We start from the raw sequence: 20741 nt of genomic DNA on the forward strand, positions 1-20741 counted from the left end.
ATTGAGAAGGGCCATGGCAGCTCTGTTTCCCTTTCTTCACTGCTTGGGGCAGGGTATGGGCCTGGTGCCCTGCTAGCACATGTGCCATGCCTGTCCTTGGGCTGTCATTAGTGAGTACCTACCTACTGTATATCTGGGATGGTCAGCACGGGTGCATATAGAGACAAGGGCTAGCCTTGAGTTCCAGCAGGAAAGAAACACACTTCCACACATGTGCCACTCTCCTACCTCCACTCCTGCCAGCGAGAAGTGTGACATTGCTGACCTGGGATCTGTGCTTGTGCATGTGTATGTGTGAATGCACCTTGTGGGCATGTGTACAGTCTAAGCGTGTGCCTGGGTGTGTGCACATGGGTCTGCATCCATGCACGAGCCTGTCTTCTGGGGAGTTACATGGACACGAGGTCTGTGTGCAGGTGTCTCCATCGAGGTTTGTATGAACTAGCATATTAATGTGCAGTGTTTGCATGCGTGTGTATGTGGGTGTCTAAGGACACTTATATGAACATACCTGTGTGCATCTGTGGGTCCTGTGCTTGTATATATATGCACACGTGTGTGTGCCTCCATGCTGCTGGGAGTGTGTGTGGACTTATGTCTGCAAGTGTATAGGAGTGGGGCTGATTTAGCTGGTGTGTGCTGAGCCAAGGTGGGGCAGGAAGGCAGCCCTAGGGAGTGAGTATGAAGGGCTTGTGTGCAAGCCTCCTGAGCCTTCCAGCAGGCTCTTTCTCTTCCTCACAGGCACTCTTGTGAGAATCCTCCACCTTCCTTTGGGTTCTGGGAAGCCAGGGCTCTGTGCGACCCAGCTGCCAACTCGGGCTATGGTGCAATCTGCTACCCGAACGCCTTCCGGAGCTGTGGGTTCCTCTGGGCGTGGGGAAACTGCCCTCTACAGACTCCCCTGTTGTCTCCTTGCCTCCTGGAGGGCAGGGCACACCCCCAACCCTGCGGCCTCACCCACAGGAAGTGCTGGGGTTGGGGGACAAGCGATGGGGGAGGTGCTACACTGGGCGTCCCGCCCTAAGCCTGTGGCCCCACTGACCCAGCTGCACCACAGCCCTTTTGTCAACAGCTCCTGAGACATCACTAGGACGTGGGGCCCGCGGCCACAACCATGTTTGGCAGGAAACGCAGCGTCTCCTTTGGGGGCTTTGGATGGTAGGTAACAGAGGGGGGGCAGTTGAAGGGATGGGAGTGAATCTCTCTGGGAAGTCTTGGATCTACTGTGGCTGCCCGTGGGAGCGCAAGAGTGGCAGGCTCGGGTTGTGCCTGGGTGGGTAGGGTGGCATTTCAGATGCCAGGGCTGGATGGAGATGGTGGGGTATCAGACACTAAGTTTCTTCTCATTGTCCCTGGAGTACGATCTAGGTGTGCGCAAGACTGCGTGGCTGTGGTTGAATGTGTGTGTCTGTGTCATGTTCCCATGTATGTGAGGTGCCTCTGTGATGATTGTGGGTGTGTGTGTGGCTTGTCTGCAGCTGCCAGTCTGTGCGGCCGTGTATGAAGTGTGTGCCTGGCCGGGTAGGTGTGTTATGGATGTGTTATGGATGTGAGCATGTGTGTACTCTGGATTTCCAAGAAGGTAGGCTGCAGCTCTGTTCTTTTGTAGCTTTGTGGGCTCTCTTGTCTTTGCATGTGTGCCATGCTCCTGTCTGTGTCGTCTCTGTATGTGACTTTGGGGGCTTCTGTGGCCCACTGCACCTTTGGGCTGCCTCCTCTGTGGGGGTGACCTGTGAGGGGAGGGGCAGACCTGTCTCCTGAGGTCCCTCCCCCCGCCCCACCCACGGCAGCCAATCCTAGCTCTGTCCAAGCCTGCGCAGTTGGCTTTGTGCTCTAGTTTCTTGCCTGGCCCTTGGGGCCACTTTTTGCCGCTGAGTTTTTTTTTTTTTTTTTTTTTTTTTTAAAGATTTTATTTATTCATTAATTCAGAGAGAGCGAAGAGAGAGGCAGAGACACAGGCGGAGGGAGAAGCAGGCTCCATGCAGGGAGCCCGATGTGGGACTCGATCCCGGGTCTCCAGGATCACACCCCAGGCTGCAGGCGGTACTAAACCGCTGAGCCACCGGGGCTGCCCGCCACTGAGCTTCTGTGTGGGACAAGGGAGAGGCTCTTTCTCCCCAGGGGGCCAGAAAATGGGGAGACTGAGGTCAAAGACTTGTCTCTGGCTCCCAGCTGCTGGCAGCTTCTCCTCTGTTGGGGAATGGGGTCTAGTGGTTTTCATTATCGGTTTCCTTTTAGCTTCTGGATCTGGGGTGTTGTCAAAGAAGAGGTTCCCACTGCTGCAGGGGGTGCCCTGGTGTGGAGGCTGGTGGCTGACTGGGGGTTGCACAGGGGCTGGGGGGTGGGGTGGGCGGGCTCTGCCCCTCTGGCCGGTTATGCTTCTGTGTGGGTGCAGTGTCTGACTGCCCTTCCCTTCTCTCTGAAGGCACTTTGCCACCCATCCTGCGGCAGGAAGGATTGTGGGTGCTCCATGCTTGGCAGATGGGGAGAGTGAGGAGGAGATCGTGCTAGGGCTGGCATAGTGTGGCCTGGTGCCTGCTCACAGACCGTCTCTGATGCCCGGGTCAAGGAGTTGCTGTCCTGAGTGTGGGCTCTCGGTTCGAAATACCTTGTCTGCTTCCCAGTCAGGCTGACTGGGATCGCTACAGGGCAAGGTCCAGGCCATGAGAGAGTTTCCTCTGAGAGCCATGCTTCTCAGGAGGCATGGAACAGACCGAGGAACTGTGTGTGGCGCATTGCACATGCGCAATATGTGCTTCTAGGATGACTGAGTGACGTTTTGTCCAGGACAGGCATTTGGTTAGGGGCTCATTGAGTTTGAGGAGACAGCAGGGCTTCCTGGTGGGGTTGGAGGGTTAGAGTAGGCATTGTCTGGAGATGATCTGAGACTGACGTGCAGATAGCTAGAGCCCTGGTCCACTCCAGGTGGTGGACAGCGTCTTGAGGGCTGGTGTTCTAGGAGCTCCATTGGATGCCAGGGTGGATGACCAGTAGCATCTGGGGTAGACAAGGTGAGGAGAGGGAATGGCATGGGGCAGGTGGGTGGTGGGGAGTTGGAAGGGGCCCAGAGAACCTAGGGGGTTTGGCTTTCTAAAAAGAGAAAAGCCCAGTGTTGCAGGCTCTGCTCTGTGTTTTGTGTCAATGTAGCTGAGGCCAGCAGCCCTGGCCTCCCAGGGCCACACCCCAGCGTGGAAACCCTGTGGACAGAGCGTTGGGTAGGTGTGGATGTGGGTGCTGGGCCAGGGGTTGCTGTGACCCACAGCGCCACCGCGTGGTGTGCTGGTTGGGTTGAGAGGGTGCCACACCAGAGGGCCCGGTTCTAGTACTGACTCCACCTTGACTCATTGAGGAACTCAGACAGGATACTTCCCCTCTCTGGCTCTCAGTTTCCCCATGTAGGGGATTTCCACCTTATACACAACGTAAGGATGTTGTAAGAATTAAAAGAGATTCCTTGAGAAGATGTAAAATGTAAGAGCTTATTGTTAGGAGTTACAATTAGGTAGCTTTCGGCTACAAATATTATAATAGAATGTGGAGATCTCCCTTCTGGATTCACCCTACCCCCCATTTGGGGGCTGAATGGGAGAGGAGTACCACCTGCATGCCAGAGGGATCAGGGGCCCTATGAGACCTTTGAGGACAGGTTGTGGAGGCTCCATGGAAAGGGGCCTAGGACGCAGTGGGGAAGAAGCTGGGAGGGACCTGGGGCGGGAGCCTTAGGGTATGGCTTGTTTTGCTGCTGGGAACTGGGATCAGAGGTGCTGAGAGTTTACTCAGAGCAAAAGGATCCCACCTCCCAGCTCAAGGGGTTGGTGCTGACCTGCGATTACTGGGGCAGCTCTGTGTCCTCCCTATGTGGCCCCTGACACTGCTCCTGTCCTTGTGTTGCCCTAGTAGTCGCCTGGATAGGAAGCCTGTGGCGAAGCTGGCTGACTGCATGGGGTGGCTGAACGATCTTTCCAGGGTTTCAAGCATCCTGGATTTTGTACTCATGGTCATGATGACGTACGTGGTGGTGGTGACACTGAAGGTGGTGGTGACACAGGTGGTGGTGGGGGTACTGATGATGTGGTGACATGGGGTGTGGTGACACTGATGGTGATGGTGACAATACTGTTGACATCGTGGTGGTGGTGACAGTGAAGGTGATGGTGACAGGCGGTGGTGGTGACACAGGCGGTCGTGGGGACACTGATGGTGGTGGGACACTGATGACGGTGATGGTGACATGGGGTGTGGTGACACTGATGGTGATTGTGACAGCAGTGGTGTTGATGACATGGTGGTGATCGTGACATTGGTGGTTATGACCCCTAAATAAGAGGAGACACTGACAAGTGGGAATCTAGCCCACCTTTCTATCTCTCGAGAGAGGAAGGGGCCTCTTTTACCAGCCATAAGGGCTGACATATGCAGAGGGTAAAAATAGAAGCTTAGCAGCACTGCCTTGTCTTCCAGCAAGGGTGGGTGCAGGCTGGGGTGGAGGAGCTGGCTGCCAGGACAGTCTGCTGTAAATGTGATCTTCCTTGCTCTGAGCTGAATGCATGACAGATCCCACTTGCCCATGCACCATGGAGTCTGCTTTTGGGTTCTGCCTCAGGAGTGGGGTCTGTCGCCTCGCATGGACTGGCAGCTTCCAGGATAGGAGGGTCCCTGGTGCTGGCATCTTTCTAAAGCAGAAGCCTAGGAAATATCAATGTGTTGAATGTTTAACTGCTAGTGACTGATGAAGCTGGTTTGCAGAGTTCTCTTGAGGAGTGGGGGTAATGAAAGGAGATGCTATATACACAGTGCTTGGGATTTCTGGATGTGGAGTCAGAACCTGGATTCTGGCTGGGCCAGTGATGTTATCCATATCTCTAAAATGGGAAGAATAACAGTACCTGGCTCATGGGGTTATGCATGGCTCCCTCCCTTTCTGGGCTGGAGGAGAGCTCCCCTATGTAGGGACTGTCCCCTGCAGGACCCTGTTGGTTTGGTAATCTGGACTGGCCCAGGGACGTTCCCTGCAGATGGGTTGAGGGAGCCTTCAGCCTCAGCACTGACCGCAGACTTTGCTTTTCTCTCGGCAGGATCGACAAGACCATGCTGGCGAGCCTAAAGGTCAAGTAAGTAGCCATTTCCCATTGTGTGCCAATCAGAGATGATGGTAGGCCAGAGCACCTCTGGGGCCCTTATGTCCCCCTGGACTGTGGGAAACATGCACGGGGCTGTTGGATTTGTCAGATTCTCCATCTCAGTCTTAGGGGTTTAGGATTGGAGAGGTTGGACCAGGCTCTTGATTCCTAGGACATCTGGAGAAAGGCAGATGCTGGAATGGAAGCAGCAGGTGCCGGGTCGATGGTAATGTGTGTATCTTTTAGGCTGTAACTTGGTGTAAGGAAGATAATTATATTTCCTATCACTGTGGTTATTACATGAAGCCTCCAGTCCATCAAGCTTTCTGAAATTTCTACCTACCTGGAAAATTGTGCCACATAATTCTAGAACCTCATAAAATACCCCAGTGTGTGCGTGCCTGTGTGTGCATGTGTGTATGTGTGTATGCATGTGCCTGTGCTTGGGCACGTATGTGTGGTCAGTTGGGCATTGAGTCATATGTCACCAGACAAACGTCATCCTGAGAGCCCAGCCCTGGGGCTCCCTGAGGCTTCAACACCAGATTTGGGGTCTGGGAATTGCCTGCTGCGCTTGGCTTTATGTCTGCTTGTCTGTATGGGAAGCTCTGAGCAGACATATCTCTCCTAGAACCTCCAACTCCTCTTCCATCACCATCTTTGCTCCTTTCCCATGTGTGTTTCTGGCCAAACCATTTTGTTTGCATCCTGATCCCCTTTCTTCCTACAGACTAAAAAAAAATCAGCTTTTATCTTCATTCCTTCCCTGGACAGTGAGTACTGACCAACCATCTGCTCCGATTGAGTGACTTGAAAAGGAGGGAAATTCTAGGAGGAAAAAGTAGCATTGGTCACTAGCCCAAAATATTATTCTGCCATATGTGAATTAGCTTGTGCATGAAAAATTTCTCCAATGAGTGTTCTTCTTCAGAGGCAGCTTTTCCCACTGGCAGCACTCCATCTCAGCTGAAAGGTTTTCCAGGCCGGCCTCCCTCTGCCATGCCATTTAGTTGCTAGCACTGGCTGTGTATGCCCTGGATACAGGTCACTGGGCAAAGCACAGCCAGTCTTGAGGATTGGAATATAGAGGGTGAGGCTTCCCACTATAGTCTGTTTTACTCAGAAGGGTAAGTGTGAACAGTTAGCAGGGAAGGGATGTATGACAAATAGTCCCTGCATTCTGAGAGCTTTTTGTCTCTCTGTAGACTTGGTGCCAGAGGTGCAGTAGGAGCAGTCTTGGAAGACTGCCAGGATGAGGTAACTTCTATAGCAGCTCTTGAAGATGGGATGGGACTATGGGTACACCTGTGCCTATGATGGTTGGCATGAGGTGTGTGTGTAATAGTACAGCTCAGTGTTCAGGGCAAGTCACTCCTGGGCAAGATATTTAACTTCTCCAGACTTCAGTTTTTGTATCATTTGTCCAGTGGGCAAAATGATGTCGGATTTTCCTAGAGCTTCTTATCTACAGATTGAGGTTTAGGCACGAGAGAGGGTTACTAAGGGGTGCAGAGTGGTAGGACTGTTTCTTTTGGTGTTATTTTGGGTTCCTAGTTCAATTTCACAAGCATTTATTGAGGGCCTATTTAACTGGTAAAGATAATGTAGGTAGGGGCACCTGGGTGGTTCAGTGGTTGAGCGTCTGCCTTTGGCTCAGGTCATGATCCCAGGGTCCTGGGATCAAGTCTCACATCAGGCTCTCCACAGGGAGCTTGCTTCTCCCTCTGCCTGTGTCTTTGCCTCTCTCTGTCTCTCATGAATAAATAAAATCTTAAGAAAAAAAAAAAAAAGATGGTGTATGTAAAACCTGGAAGGGAACTAGTTACAAGGTGGCTGAGGGCACTGGCAAATTTTGAGATTGGGACCCCAGTGGGTATCTGGGGTACAGTTTGAGTGCTTTAGTCCTGGGGAGGTGGTGTTGAGATGATTGTTTGGGACAGTATGTAGGACTGTGTATCTTACTTGTGCTTGGTTAAGAGTCTTCTGATTGCAAGAAAGAAAAAAACTCAGTGTGATCTGGTTAAACAAAAAATTACGGAAAAGATCCCAGGGTGTCTCAGGGAACCCAGGGGAGGAGGTGGAGCTAGAGTTCAGGAAGGCTTGAACAGGAACTGGAAACCCTCCAAAACCCTCAAAATCCCAGCTGGTTTCTTTGCAGTAATTGCTAAACTGATCCTAAAATTCATACGGAAATAAGGGTAATCTTGAAAAAGAATAACAAAGTTCGTGGACTGTACTTCCTGATTTTGAAACTTACAAGTCTATAGCAATCAAGACAGTTTGGTACTGGCGTGAGGATAGCTGTATAGATCAATGAAATAGAATTTAGAGTCCAGAAATAAACCCTCACATTTGCGGTCAGTGGATTTCCAACAAGTGTGTTGTGACCATTCAATGAAGAAACATAGCTTTTCAACAAATGGGTGCTGGGACAACTCTACCCACATACCAAAGAATGAAATTGAGACCCTCTCTCATACCATATATGAAAATTAACTTAAAATGGATCAAATATCTAAATGTAAGAGCTAAAACCATACAACACTTAGAAGAAATCATAGATGAACATTTTTGTGACTTCGAATAAGGCAATGATTTCTTAACAGTGACACCAAAAGCATAGCAATGACAACAGGAACAGCACGTTGATAAATTGGACTTCATCAAAATGAAAAACTTTTGTGTAATAAAGGACACCATCAAAAAAGTAAAAAGGCAAACCACAGAGTGGGAGAAAATATTTGCAAATCACGTATCTGATAAGGGACTCATATCTAAGATATATAAAGAACCATTTCAATTCAATAATACAAAGCACACTTAAAACATGGGCAAAGGATCTGAATAGACATTTCTCCAAAGAAAGTATATGAATGGACAGTAAGTACATGAAAAGATGTTCAGCATCATCAGCCACAGGGAGATGCGTATCAAAGCCATGGTGAGCTACTCCTTTATAGCCTCTAGGATGACTATAATCAAAAAGAAGATGATGACAAGCATTGGTGAGGATGGGGAGAAACTGGAATCCGCATGCCCTTATATATGCTGCTACTGGGAACGTAAACTCGTGCAGCTGCTTTGGAAAACACTCTGGCAGTTTCTTAAAAGGTTAAACATCAGGTGCCTGGGTGGTTCAGTCGGTTGTGTCTGCCTTCAGCTCAGGTCGTGGTCCTGGGGTCCTGGGATTGAGCCCCACATTATGCCCCTGCTCAGCAGAGCCTGCTTCTCCCACTCTGCCTGCTTCTCCCCACTGCTTGTGCTCTCTCTTGCTCTCTTTCTCTCAAGTAAATAAATAAAATCTAAAAAAAAAAAAAGTTAAACATAGAGTTACCAAATGACCAGCAGTTCCCTTCTGAGATATATACCCAAGAGAAATGAAAATATATGTTTGTATAGAAACTTGTAACATGAATGTTTATAGCATTATTGATAATAACCCAATGTGGAAACAACCCAAAAGTTCATCAACAGATGGATGGGTAAACAAAATGTGACATATCAGTTCCATGGCACGTTATTTGGCCATCAAAAGAAATCAGATATTGATACATGTTACAACATAGATGAACTTTGAAAACATTATGCTAAGTGAAAGCCACAAAACACCACATACTGTATGATTCCATTTATACTGAGTGTCTAGAACAAGCAAATTCATAGAGATAGAAAATAGACTCATGGTTTCCTAGGGCTGGGGAGGTTGTTGGGGAGAATAAAGGGAGAGAGTGCTTGCTAAAGGGTAGAGGCCTCTCTGTGAGGTGGTGTAAATATCCTGGGGCTAGATAGTGGTGCTGGTGGCACAACTTTGTGAATATATTAAAAACCACTGGATTGTATACTTTAAAATGGTGAATCATATGATATATAAATTACATCTCAGTGCAACCTAAAAAAGAGAAAGAATCTTACTGGCCCAGCTCGGATCATTGTTTCTCTGGAGGGATGGGGTTTTATGGATAAAATATGGCTGCTGTGGTCATCACTCTATGTGAGAGGAGTTCGTTCTCAGAGAGGAAGGGTGGATTGTGGGCTGGGCAAACACCATAAGAGGTTTTATCTAGCTGCCCCCACTGCCCTTGGCACTAAAAGGGAGTTTTTTTTTTTTTTTTTATTAAAGATTTTATTTATTTGACAGAGAGAGTACAAGCAGGGGGAGTGGCAGAGGTTGAGGGAGAAGCAGACTCCCTGCTGAGTAGGGAGCTTGACTTGGGGCTCCATCCCAGGACCCTGGGATCATGACTTGAGCCAAAGACAGATGTTTAACCAACTGAGCCACCCAAGTACCCCTAAAATGAGCTCAAAGAATGTACCCATTCTTCCATCCTTCTTTCTCCCCCCACTGGTGGTACCTAATACGGGGCTCTGCCTGGATGTCCAGGATGCGGCTCTGCACACTGATGTGTCCATTAGGCAGCCAGCTACACAGGCTACAGCTCTCCTAGGCACCAACATGCCACCTGCATCTACCTCTGCTAGGTAAGATACCTTTTTGTCTACTAGGGTAGCCCATTGGCCTCACAGAGCACCAAACCCCCTCTGGGCAGTGGCCTATGTTCCCAGTTGCTTTGGCTCCTTCTCCAGGGACCTGATACTCTCCACACAATCAGCACCTACCTCCTGGAGGCCACACAGCTCTGAAGATGGGGGTTCTGGCCCTGGCACTGTTGGAGCACTTATGTGTGCTAACTTGTCACCTGTTGCACAGTTTCCCTGAGGTTTCACAGCCACCTTCTGAAGCGGTTGCCACTATTCTACATGTTAAAATGGAGGCTCAGAGAGGTTAGGACACCTGGCTAAGATCATGGAGCTGGGGTTTGAGTGCAGGTCTGTACTTCATGGCTGGTGTAGTCTAGGCTGGAGCTGAGTAGTTCTCAGCACCTCCCCTACTCCCTGCTTTCCCACTCTTGTTCCCTCTCATATGCTTGGAGGTATGTACGTAGTCTGTGGCCCTTGGCCACAGCATGCACCTCTGCCTTCACAGCACATGCCCTTGCTGGAGACCCAGGTTCGGTGGCATCTCTGGTGCCTGAATGATGCGGCCTCTCACAGGCAAGCAGTGCAGGGGGCATGGAACACATGGGAACACTGGAAGGGGGTGGTGGCAGTGCACAAGAATCCTTCAGGTACCACCAGAATGTTCTAGAACCTTCTGGGGCTGCTCCCTAGTCAGTTCCTCTTATACACCCAGAGCAGGTGCTGAGAGTTTGCTGGGTTGTCAGGATGGGGGAGCTTGCTGTTGTAGGGGATTAGAACACCGCATCAGTGCAGCTCACAATTACTAGGCACTTCCGTTTTAAGCCCAAAGCCAGGCCCTGGGATTGGTGGGGAAACAAATATGAAACAGACACATCTCTGTTGGTGAAAGCTTACAGCCCTGCCCTGCAGGCATACATTTGGACAGACAGTTGCAGTGGAATGTGATGAGGGCTAGCAGAGATACCCTTTGAGAGGATGGAAGGGGTTTCCTGCAGACTTGGTGATGCCTGAGCCATCTCCAAGGGTGAGTAAGGTCAGCCTGCTAAAGAGAGAGGCATTCTGGGTAACAGCAACAGTGCATACCCAGTGAGGTTAGGAATGCAGGGGGTGGGAGGGATGTGGGGCAGTTACTACTACAGATGGAATACTGGGATGGGGTTTTGGGGGCAGGCGGGGCTGCCTATGGGAGTATGGGACAGCTGTACAGAGGGCTGAGCAGACTTCTCTGGGTGAGTGGGAGCCATTGAAGGGTTTTAAGCGGAGAGGAAACCAGATTTGAGTCTGAGGGCCCCCCTGGCTGCCCTCTGCTGACTCATTGCAGAGGTTGGAGGCTAGGATGGGAGCTGTGGGGTTAGGGAGAGTGGACAGTTTGGAGAGTTATTGAGGAGGTGGTCCCCCCAGACTAGATTGGTTTGGATGTGGGATATGAGGGCAAGGGAGGTGTCAAGGTGAAGCCTTCTGAGTTTCCTGTTGAGCCCTTGGGTTTATCTTGGTCCCAGTTCTGGAAATGAGGGAGTAAGGCTCTGAATACAGAATCTCTGCTCCCTCCTTTTCCCTTTTTGCGTGGCTGGTTTAGATCCTGACCCTCGTACCTACCCCCTCATGGAGGGGACAGAGGAGAGGAGTAGCATGTGGAGGGTTCTAAGAGTTGGTCTGTTGCCAGGAAACAGGCCAGGCAGTCAGTGCCTTCTCCCTGACCTTGCAGGCAGACCTGGTGGTAGTCCTGGGCTCTGACCCCTACCTTGCTCAGTTCCTAGGAAGCCTCTGGCAGGTGAGCTCCAGGTAAGCACTGGCTGGCGCTGGCGCCCTGTAACCATACCTGGCTGGACATGCCTGCAGGGAACCCGCTTTCGGACACCTTGTGGGCTCTGAGTCTGAGAATAGTGCTGGCATGCGTAGGCATGTGTAGGCGTGTGTGTACACTTGCTTGTGCAGGTGGACATGAGCTTCGAGGGCCCATGTGGGTGACTGTGTGGTGCCTTTTTTGGCTTTAGCGAGTTCCTATGGTAACCACGAACATGTCTCTTTTGGGATCTGGAGTCTCAGGGCGTGAGTGGCTACAGGGAGAAGCAAGGCGGGCGGGTGCTTAGCTGGCAATTGGGCTGTGGCCTGATTTCATTGCCAGGCACCAGGGATGCACCTGGAGGTGCCATTTGCCAGGCAGCAAGGTCTGCAAATTCCAGGGATTTGTGTGTTCCTGGCCCTCATCCCGGCTGGTCCCTGCCATGCCTAGGAAGCCCTGGTGAGTCCCTGTTCTGATTTCTTGGTGGACAAGCAGCTCCCTGGGTCTTGACCAGGTCTGGGTGGGTATCTGCTGATGGGCGAGCAGGGTGCTGGCTGGCAGCTCTGGCTGGTGGGCACTGAGCATTGGGCTCTATTGAGATGGGTATGGGGCTATGGGCAGGAGGGGTTCTCCTTATTCCTGGGGCCCTGTAAGGGTGTTTGCCATGTGGCTGGTGAGCTGAATGGTCCTTATTGATCCCATGGGACAGGGCTGAGTGTGTGACTATGGGAGACAAGGGCAGGGAAGCAGGAGAGCAGGATGCAGATGGCAGCCTGTGGCCCACCAGCCTGGGTCCAGCTATCCTTGGGGGAGCACCCTCACTCCATTCAGCTCCCTGAAAAGATCCTTCGATCCCTAAGTCCCTGGCCATGTGCTTGAGCTTCTTCACAGGTCTTCAGAGGCCTAGAGGCCTGCTGGCCTGATCTGGTGAGAAGACTGAGGGTCTTGTGAAGAGGAGTCTGGAGGGCTCTGCTTGGTTCACCAGGACCTGGATTTGGCCAGGGCTGGGGAAGAATTGCTCCCATGGTTTTTGGAGAGAGCTCTGACACCCCCCCTCGCCTCCACACTGTATATCCCGTGTACACTATGGACCCCTGGGTGTGTCAGGACCCCCAATGCCCTCAGAGAGGCTCCTACTGAACAGGGACCCAGACAGCACTCCGAGGTGCCTGGGAGTGTAGGTGGTGCTTGCTTCTGTTTCCTTCTTCCTGCTGGCCCCTCTGGGGCTGGGAGCAGGCAGTGGGCTTGGGAATGTTGGGAGGGGATATAGATGGCCCCTCTGGCTTGTGCTGGGAGGGCCATCTATGCTGTTCTCTCTGCCTTGGAGGGGCCCCTGGTGAGGCTCTCCTAGGACGGGGGCCGTGTAGCAGGGGTTGCCGGATCTGGCTGTGGGTTTGAGGTCTTGCTGAAGGTCAAGGGGAGCAAGGAAGTAGACATTCTGTGCTTTTTCCAGACCATCTAGGCACCACCCTTTCTAGAAGGCAGAGTCCGGAGCTTCATCCCCAACAGTTTTCCCTAGGGACATTGGGAGGAGTGGGGAGCCCTTACGAGAGATCTCCAGAATCATAGAACTTGAAATTTAAAAAAATCAAATTAGCCACTATGTGAATTATTTGTACCCATGAAACTAGTCACTGAACCTGAGCTTGGTTACCTCCAGTTACAGGGAGCTCATTACTTTGTAAGGCTACCTATTCTATTACAATACAGCTCTGAATGTTCAAAGCTGACCATTCTTTTAATCTGGAGTCTCTCTGACTGCCATTTCTTTGTCCACTGTCCCTCCCCAAACAAGGCTAATCCCTCCTTCTCCTGAGACCCCATCAGATTTTGGCAGGTGGTTCTTGTTCCTTGTGTCTCTTCTTCTCCCTAGCTGGTTGTCCCTGGCTCCTTCAGCTGTATTTGGGATTTCTCATTGCCTGGGCTACTCTTTGCTGGAAAGAATCAGGTTTCCAGGCTTCGTCTCAAAGCCTGGCCAGAGGGGTTGACCTGGGCAGCCTGCAGGAGCCCAGTGGACATGAGGATGGACAACTAGAGGACATGGGCCTCCTTGTTTACAGATCAGTACGTGAGACTCCAAGAGGCGATGTTCCTAATTGGAGATGGCACAGCACAGAGGTGGGGGATGCAGGACCAGGATGAGAGGTCAGCAGTGTGGCTCTGTGCAGTGCCTGGCTCCTTTCCTGCTTTCCCAGCAACCCCTCCATTGTCACTGCTTTCTGACCTAGCATGGGCCTTGTCTCCTCTCTCTAAGAGAGGCCTTGTGGCTGCAGGGATCTGGCAGGGCCAGAGCCAGCCACAGGGAGGGGTCTGGGGACACACATCAGCACTCCACCAGGATGCCGTCGTCTCACCAGATCTTTTTTTTTTTTTTTTAAAGATTTTATTTATTTATTCATGAAAGATACAGAGAGAGAGAGAGAGAGAGAGAGGCAGAGACACAGGCAGAGGGAGAAGCAGGCTCCATGCAGGGAGCCTGACGTGGGACTCAATCCAACATGGGACTCAATCCCGGGTCTCCAGGATCACGCCCTGGGCTGAAGGCGGTGCTAAACGGCTGAGCCACCTGGGCTGTCCTCACCAGATCTTTTCTGTCCAAGAGAAGCTGGAAATCTGGACTTGTAGGAAAAATCTTGACAGTTAACTCAAGCCGTGTGTGGCCTGCCCCAGGCCAGATTCAGCACAGGGGCTCATCAGTGGGCCACCTTTGTTCTGGGGCTGTCATCCCTCTCAGGTCCCAGTTCCTGGTTCTCCATGGCTGACTCCTTAGACCCTCTCCCAGATCACCGCTCCCTAGTGCTCTCACCCCCACCTTCGGCCGCTGACTGATCATTTCCTGTTCTATACCCAGACTGCGCTCACTCTCAATTAACCTTTTCTGTCTTCCAATCCAGTTCTTTCTCTGTCACCGGGTTGTGAAGGGCCTGAGTCATGGAGTCGTCTCCTGCCCTCCTCGCAGTTCAGGCCCATTATCTCCTGCCCAGACAGTGACAAAGGCTTTCTAATGAACCTCCTCCTCAGGCCTCTGCTAGCTCTGACTAATCCATCACCCCAAAAGCCATCTCTAGCTCTGCCCTCCCTGTGCCTATGGCAGGCTTTGTTGGTGCTGGCTCCATCCAGGCTTGTTCCTGGACCCCAGCCCCTGCCCCTGTTGGTGGGGGACCTGAGCAGTCTTTGGTTGACTTTCTGGTGACTTCTCTTTCCGGCATTAGCATCCACTAACAGTCTTTGGTTCATAGCAGGGAGTTTGATCCTCCCCTCCCTGACAAGGCAGTAGTTCCCAGACTTTTTGCACTTTGCTATCATCTGGGAGGCTTTAGGAAATTCTCATGCTGGGGTGCCTGGGTGGCTCAGTCAGTTTGGTGTCTGCCTTTTGCTCAGATCATGATCTTGGGGTCATGGGTTCGAGTCCTGTGTTGGGTTCCCTGCTCAGTGGTGAGTCCGCTTCTCTCTCTGCCTCTGCCTCCCTTCTGCTTGTTTTGTTTTTCTCTCTTTCTCTCTCAAATAAATTCTTAAAAAAAAAAAAAAAAAAAAGAAAAAAGAAAAGAAACTCTCATGCCCAGGTTGCACCCAGTTCCAGAATTGGAATTCAGAGTGTCTGGGGTAGAACCTAGTATCAGTGTTTTTTCTTTTTTTTTTTTTTTGTTTTTTTTGTTTTTTGTTTTTTCTTTTTAAGATTTCCAGGTGATTCTAATATGCAGCAAAATTTGGGAACCCCCGTTCCAGTGGATGAGCAAGTGTGATGATAGTCAATGCTTTGGGTCAGGTTGGATGTTAAAATGGGCTTAACGTGGCTGAGTCACTATAGGTCAAGGCTTCTATTGACATTTGGGTCTGGATCAGTCTTTTAGTAGGGGCTGTCCTGTGCAGTGTAGATACTGAGCAGCATCTCTGGCCTTTGCTTACACGATACCAGCAACCTACTCTCCAGCAGTGACAATCAAAAATGTCTCCAGACATTGCTGAATTTTCAGGGTAGGGGATATAGAAGCTCTCCCATCCTACAGAGAAGCCCTGCTCTGGGCCTAGCCAGGCTCACCTTCACAGCATTCCAGAATATGCACAAAAGAAAAGGTTGCCAACCAGTGAACCTCATCTTAGGGGTTAATGTGTGGGCTTTAGAGTCAGGCAGCCTGTGTTTTAAATCTTGTCTCTGCCATCTGGATGACCTTGGGCAAGTTATTTAACCTCTCTGTGCCTTTGTACACATTTCTAGGGTTTGTTTTTTTTTTTTTTTTTTCCTTCCCCTTTTCTTATCTCTTGATCTTTGGCTCCAGCCAGATGGTGTGACTTGCTGTTTTCTGGCACTTTTTAGTGCTGTTGTCTTTGCTCATGTTGTTCCCTTAGCAGGAAATGCCCTGCGGTTTCTGCCTATGTTCCTTCTGGCCTTGAAGTCTGGGACTGTGGGAACCTCCCAGGGTGCGCAGCCTGACTCTGCCACGGTTTGTTGTTCAGGTGAGGTGGCTGACCCCTCCCTGCCTCAGGCTGAGCTGTGAACCAGCAGTTTACCACTGTGTCATCCTCCACCCCAGGCCCCACTCATTCTTAGAGGGTGGAGTGGGCGGAAATCCGTCCTGGCAGGCCACAAGCCACACAGCTGACTTCTAGAGCCCTGCCCTGAGGGGGGTGTGTGTGTGTGTGTGTGTGTGTGTGTGTGTGGTTTTTAGGAGAGAGAACGAGAGTCACAGAGATGGCAGACATTGCCACTTTCTTGGTTACGTTTTACAAGCAGACACCATCTGGAATTGGGGACCTTTGGGCTGCAAACTTTCCCAGGACCATTTCTGGGCTCAGAAGGAGGACTTGAAGGGATCTCACCTTACCACGCCCTGCCTAGACCCTCTGCCAGTTCACCCGAGGCTGGACTAGGGGTGCCCACCCTGGCTGCTGTGCAGACCCACCCTAAGGAGTCTGCTTCCTCAGGCCTGGGTGGGGCCCAGGAGACCTGAGTGTTATCAGGGCCACAGGTGATACTTTTGAGGCAGCTGGTTTGCAGTTGTTTGGGAACTAGTGACATTTAAACCTCTCTTCCCATGATCTAGATTCAATGGTTAGGTTCAAATGCTCTGGGTGACTCTCTGCAAGCTACACAGCCTCTCTGTGCCTCAGTTTCTTTATTTGGGGATAATAAATGTAGATGCTATTGTTGTAAAGTTTCAAGGAGATAATCTAGCTGAGGTGTGGAGTACCACAGCTGGTACATAGTGCTTGGTAAATGTTACCTGCCTCAGGATTTCTGATGTTAGTAGCGATAGTCCTGCACTGTGTGGACACAAGTATGTACATAACATGGCCACATGCATGCAGGCACGCACCCAGGGCAAACTGGACCCATGTGCACCCAGACCCAGGCCTGTGGCTGATGGGTGAGGGCAGGTGGTGTCACTGCGGACACCTGCATGGACATGCCCTCATTTAGTAAACCTACCAGGCAGGCAGACGTGTGTGTGTGCGTGTGTGTGTGTGTGTTTGTGTATACTGAGGCCCAGATGAGCTAGCTTTTGTTGTATTTACACTCTGACATTATTCCTGGGCTGAGCTTCAGGAGACCAAGGTGCCCTGTTTCTATAGCAACCACAATGCACTAGGAATAGGAGGGAGAGGGAGGGATGGGAAAGCCTGAGCTGGTCGTGGTCGTGAGGGCGTCCTGCCTGCATAGGCCGTGGGCCTTGCTTCCACACCCTCCGCCATCCAGAGGCTCTTGTTTTGTTTTGTTTTTATTTTATTTTATTTTATTTTATTAAGATTCGAAAAAAATTATTTATTCTTGAGAGACATAGAGAGAGGGAGGCAGAGACACAGGCAGAGGGAGAAGCAGGGTACCTGCAGGGAGCCCGATGCAGGACTCAATCCTCAGATTGAGGATCACACCCTGAACCGAAGGCAGAAGCTCAAACGCCAAGCCACCCAGGTGTCCTTGTTTGTTTGATTTTTTACAATAGTGACATGACCACCTTGGAGTACTGATGACCCAAACCTGACAGTTGTGAACATTTTGTTGCCTTTTCACCAAACCTTTTTAAAAATTATGGTAAAAATTACCTAATATAAGGTTTATTATTTTAAGCATCTTTAAGTGCACCGTTCAGTGGCATTAAGTACATTTATAACGTTGTACAACCATCACCACTGATCATTTCAAGAACTTTCATCCTCCCAGGCTAAAACTCTGTACCTGTCAAACACTAACTCCCCGTTCCTCCCTCCCTCAGTCCCTGCTAAGCAGGGCTGTCTCTGAGTTTGGCCACCCTAAGCAACCTCAGAGAAGTGGGTTTGTGTAGTATTTGCCTCTTCGTGTCTGGCTTGTTTCACTTGGGCATAGTGTCTTCCAGGTTCATCCGTGCTGTAGCATGTGTCTAGAATTTCCTGCCTTTTTAAGGTTGAATTCTCTTGTAGCTGTATTTTATTTATCCCAATTTTGTTTATCCACTTGTCTGCTGAGGACACTTGCGCCTTCTGGCTGATATGAATACTGCTGCCATGAGCATGAATCTACAAATACCTGTTTGTGTCCCTGCTTTCAGTTCTTTTAAGCATATATCCAGAAACTGAAATGCCAGATCATATGATAATTTTGGATTAAACTTTTTTTTTTTTTCAAATAAAAGCAATGGCATCATCAAGTTAAATCCCTGTAATCATTCCTTCTTGGCCCTGTTGCCCTGTCTCCCCCATCCAGAGAGCAATACTGTCGGGAATGTGACGTGTTCTTCCTCAGTGTGTGTTTTTAATACTGTCACATCCATAAGGAGGCATCTAGAAACATTATATAATTTTTTCTTGTGTTAGGAATCCATATGCATGATGTCCTTTTACGTTTGTGTGTATATCACGGTCATGTTCTGGCACCAGGCTGCTGGGGTTCAGGTCTTGGCTCTGCCATGTACCAGCTTATGAGACTTCGGGCAGGTTATGTAATTTCTCTGTGCCTCAGTTTAGTCATCTGTAAAATGGGAATAATAGTAACACCTAAAACCTTCTTGCCAGGATTATTTTGGGGATTACATAAGCCTGCATATGTCATGTGCTTAGAAGAGTATTCGCTGTTACCACTGCAGTTCTGCATTTGTGCCCCTCTATGTGGATTTTGGAATCTATCTATGGTGTCAGGCATCTAATTCCTTCTTGTTCACTGCCTTTTGGTGGTTAGGTGTACACGCATGTCATATTGTTTGTTTCTCCCTTATATGTCCTTTTATTTTTTTTAAAGTTCTTTTTTTTAAAAATTTTTATTTATTTATGATAGAGAGAGACAGAGACAGAGACATAGGCAGAGGGAGAAGCAGGCTCCATGCACCGGGAGCCCGATGTGGGACTCGATCCCGGGTCTCCAGGATCGCGCCCTGGGCCAAAGGCAGGCGCCAAACCGCTGCGCCACCCAGGGATCCCCTCCTTTTGATGGGCTTTTGTGTCATTTCTATTTGATTTTTTTAAGATTTATTTGAGAGAGAGAGAGAGAGCGCGCGCTGGTGAGAGAGCACATGGGGTGGGGAAGGGGCAGATGGAGAGGGGGGTCTCAGGCCGATTCTGCCCGGAGTGTAGAGCCTGACATGAGGCTCCATCCCACGACCCTGAGATCGTGACCTGAGCTGAAACCTAGAGTCAGATGCTCAACTGACTGTGCCCCCAAGTACCCCCATTTTCTTATGTTGTAATTAATGCTATAATGACTTTGTCCTTGTGTGACCCTCCGTGCATTTGTGTGACAGGCTTGTGGGTATACCTGCAGCTGGGGCTGTTAGGTTGCAGCTCTTCCACATGTAGCCAGATTACCCTCAAGAGAGGTTTTATATTTTCTTCTGTCCATTTTTAGTCGGATTATTTGTTTTTGGGTGTTGAGTTATATAAGTTCTTAATTTTTTCATATGTTTTTTATTTTAAGTAGGCTCCATCCCCAATGTGGTGCTTGAACTCAAGACCCTGAGATTAAGAGTCACATGCTCTACTGACTAAGCCAGCTAGGCACCCCGATAAATTCTTTATAGATTTTGGATACTACACTTTAATGGATATGTTATTTGCAAATTTCTTCTCCCATTTGGTAGGTTGTCTTTTAGTTTTGTTGATTGTTTCCTTCACTGTGCAGAAGTTTTTAATTTTGTTATAACATAGTAGGTTAACTATACTGTAATTTAAAAAATGTTTTATGATTTTACTTATATGTGGAATCTATAAAACAAAAAGCAGAGACAGACCCATAAATACACAGAACAAACTGATAGTTGTGAGGGGGCAGAGGTTGGAAGGTACAGGCTCCCAGTTATGCAATCAGTAAGTCACGGGCCTAAAACGTACAGTATAGGAATATAGACAATTAGTAGTGTTGTATGACAGATGGTAGCCACACTTGTGAGCATAGCATCATGTGCAGACTTATCCAATCACTATGTCATACAGCTGAAAGTAATGTAACATTGTAGAGCAACTATACTGCAATAAAACAGTGCATATATGTATTTTATGTATATAATTTTACTTTTTTAATTTTTAAAAAAGATTTTATTTATTTATTCATGAGAGACACATAGAGAGAGGCAGAGACACAGGCAGAGGGAGAAGCAGGCTCCATGCAGGAAGCCTGATGTGGGACTCGATCCCGGGTCTCCAGAACCACACCCTGGGCTGAAGGCGGAGCTAAACTGCTGAGCCACCCGGGCTGCCCTATTTTTATATATGTATATATATATATATATATATTTTTTTTTTAAGATTTTGTTTATTTATTCATGAGAGACACACACATAGAGGCAGAGACACAGGCCGAGGGAGGAGCAGGCTCCATGCAGGGAGCCCGACGTGGGACTCGATCCTGGGTCTCCAAGATCATGCCCGGGCTGAAGGCAGCGCTAAACCGCTGAGCCACTGGGGCCCTATTTTTATATTTTTATTTATTTTTTATTTTTATATTTTTATATTTTTAAAGGAGATTTTACCATTAACACTCCTGCCAGGGGTTCATGTGGATTCTACTAGAGTCCTTCTCCCCATGTCCTCACTGATACTTAATTTTTACATTGATTTGATTGACACAGTACATTTTATTTTATTCTCTATTACATCAACATTATTGAAATTCTGAGTAAGTGAAGAAAATCCCTCATGGCCTTCTTGGGTTTTCTTTTCTTTGCATTGCATGTTCTCCATATCAGAACAGTCTTTTTTAAAAATAGCTTTTTTTTTTTTTTAAAGATTTTATTTATTTATTCATGAGACACACACACATAGAGGCAGAGACACAGGCAGAGGGAGAAGCAGGCTCCATGCAGGGAGCCGGATGTGGGACTCAATCCCTGGACTCCAGGATCATGCCCTAGGCGGAAGGCAGGCATTAAACCACTGAGCTACCCAGGGATCCCCTC

The 20741-nt window shown here is 49.3% G+C and overlaps 1 protein-coding gene across 7 annotated transcripts in view; it reads left to right on the top strand.

The window, feature by feature from the left end:
- RAP1GAP2 (RAP1 GTPase activating protein 2) overlaps window positions 1–20741 on the top strand; it is a 222545-nt gene that overhangs the window by 40141 nt on the left and 161663 nt on the right. For 5 of the 7 annotated variants that reach the window (XR_003147058.3, XM_025476089.3, XM_025476091.3 and 2 more), the window contains one exon: window positions 5076–5111. Coding sequence is in view for 6 of the 7 variants with exons in the window: in XM_025476089.3 (XP_025331874.1) it covers window positions 5076–5111 (36 nt within the window). In the remaining variant the exon portion in view is untranslated. Of the gene's footprint in view, window positions 1–1051; window positions 1159–5075; window positions 5112–11711; window positions 11842–20741 lie in introns of those variants that run through there. The other 2 variants (XM_035721457.2, XM_049114275.1) reach the window with 2 other exon arrangements.

The sequence above is a fragment of the Canis lupus genome, chromosome 9 (assembly GCF_003254725.2).
Source record: "Canis lupus dingo isolate Sandy chromosome 9, ASM325472v2, whole genome shotgun sequence".
Taxonomy (NCBI): Eukaryota; Metazoa; Chordata; class Mammalia; order Carnivora; family Canidae; genus Canis; species Canis lupus.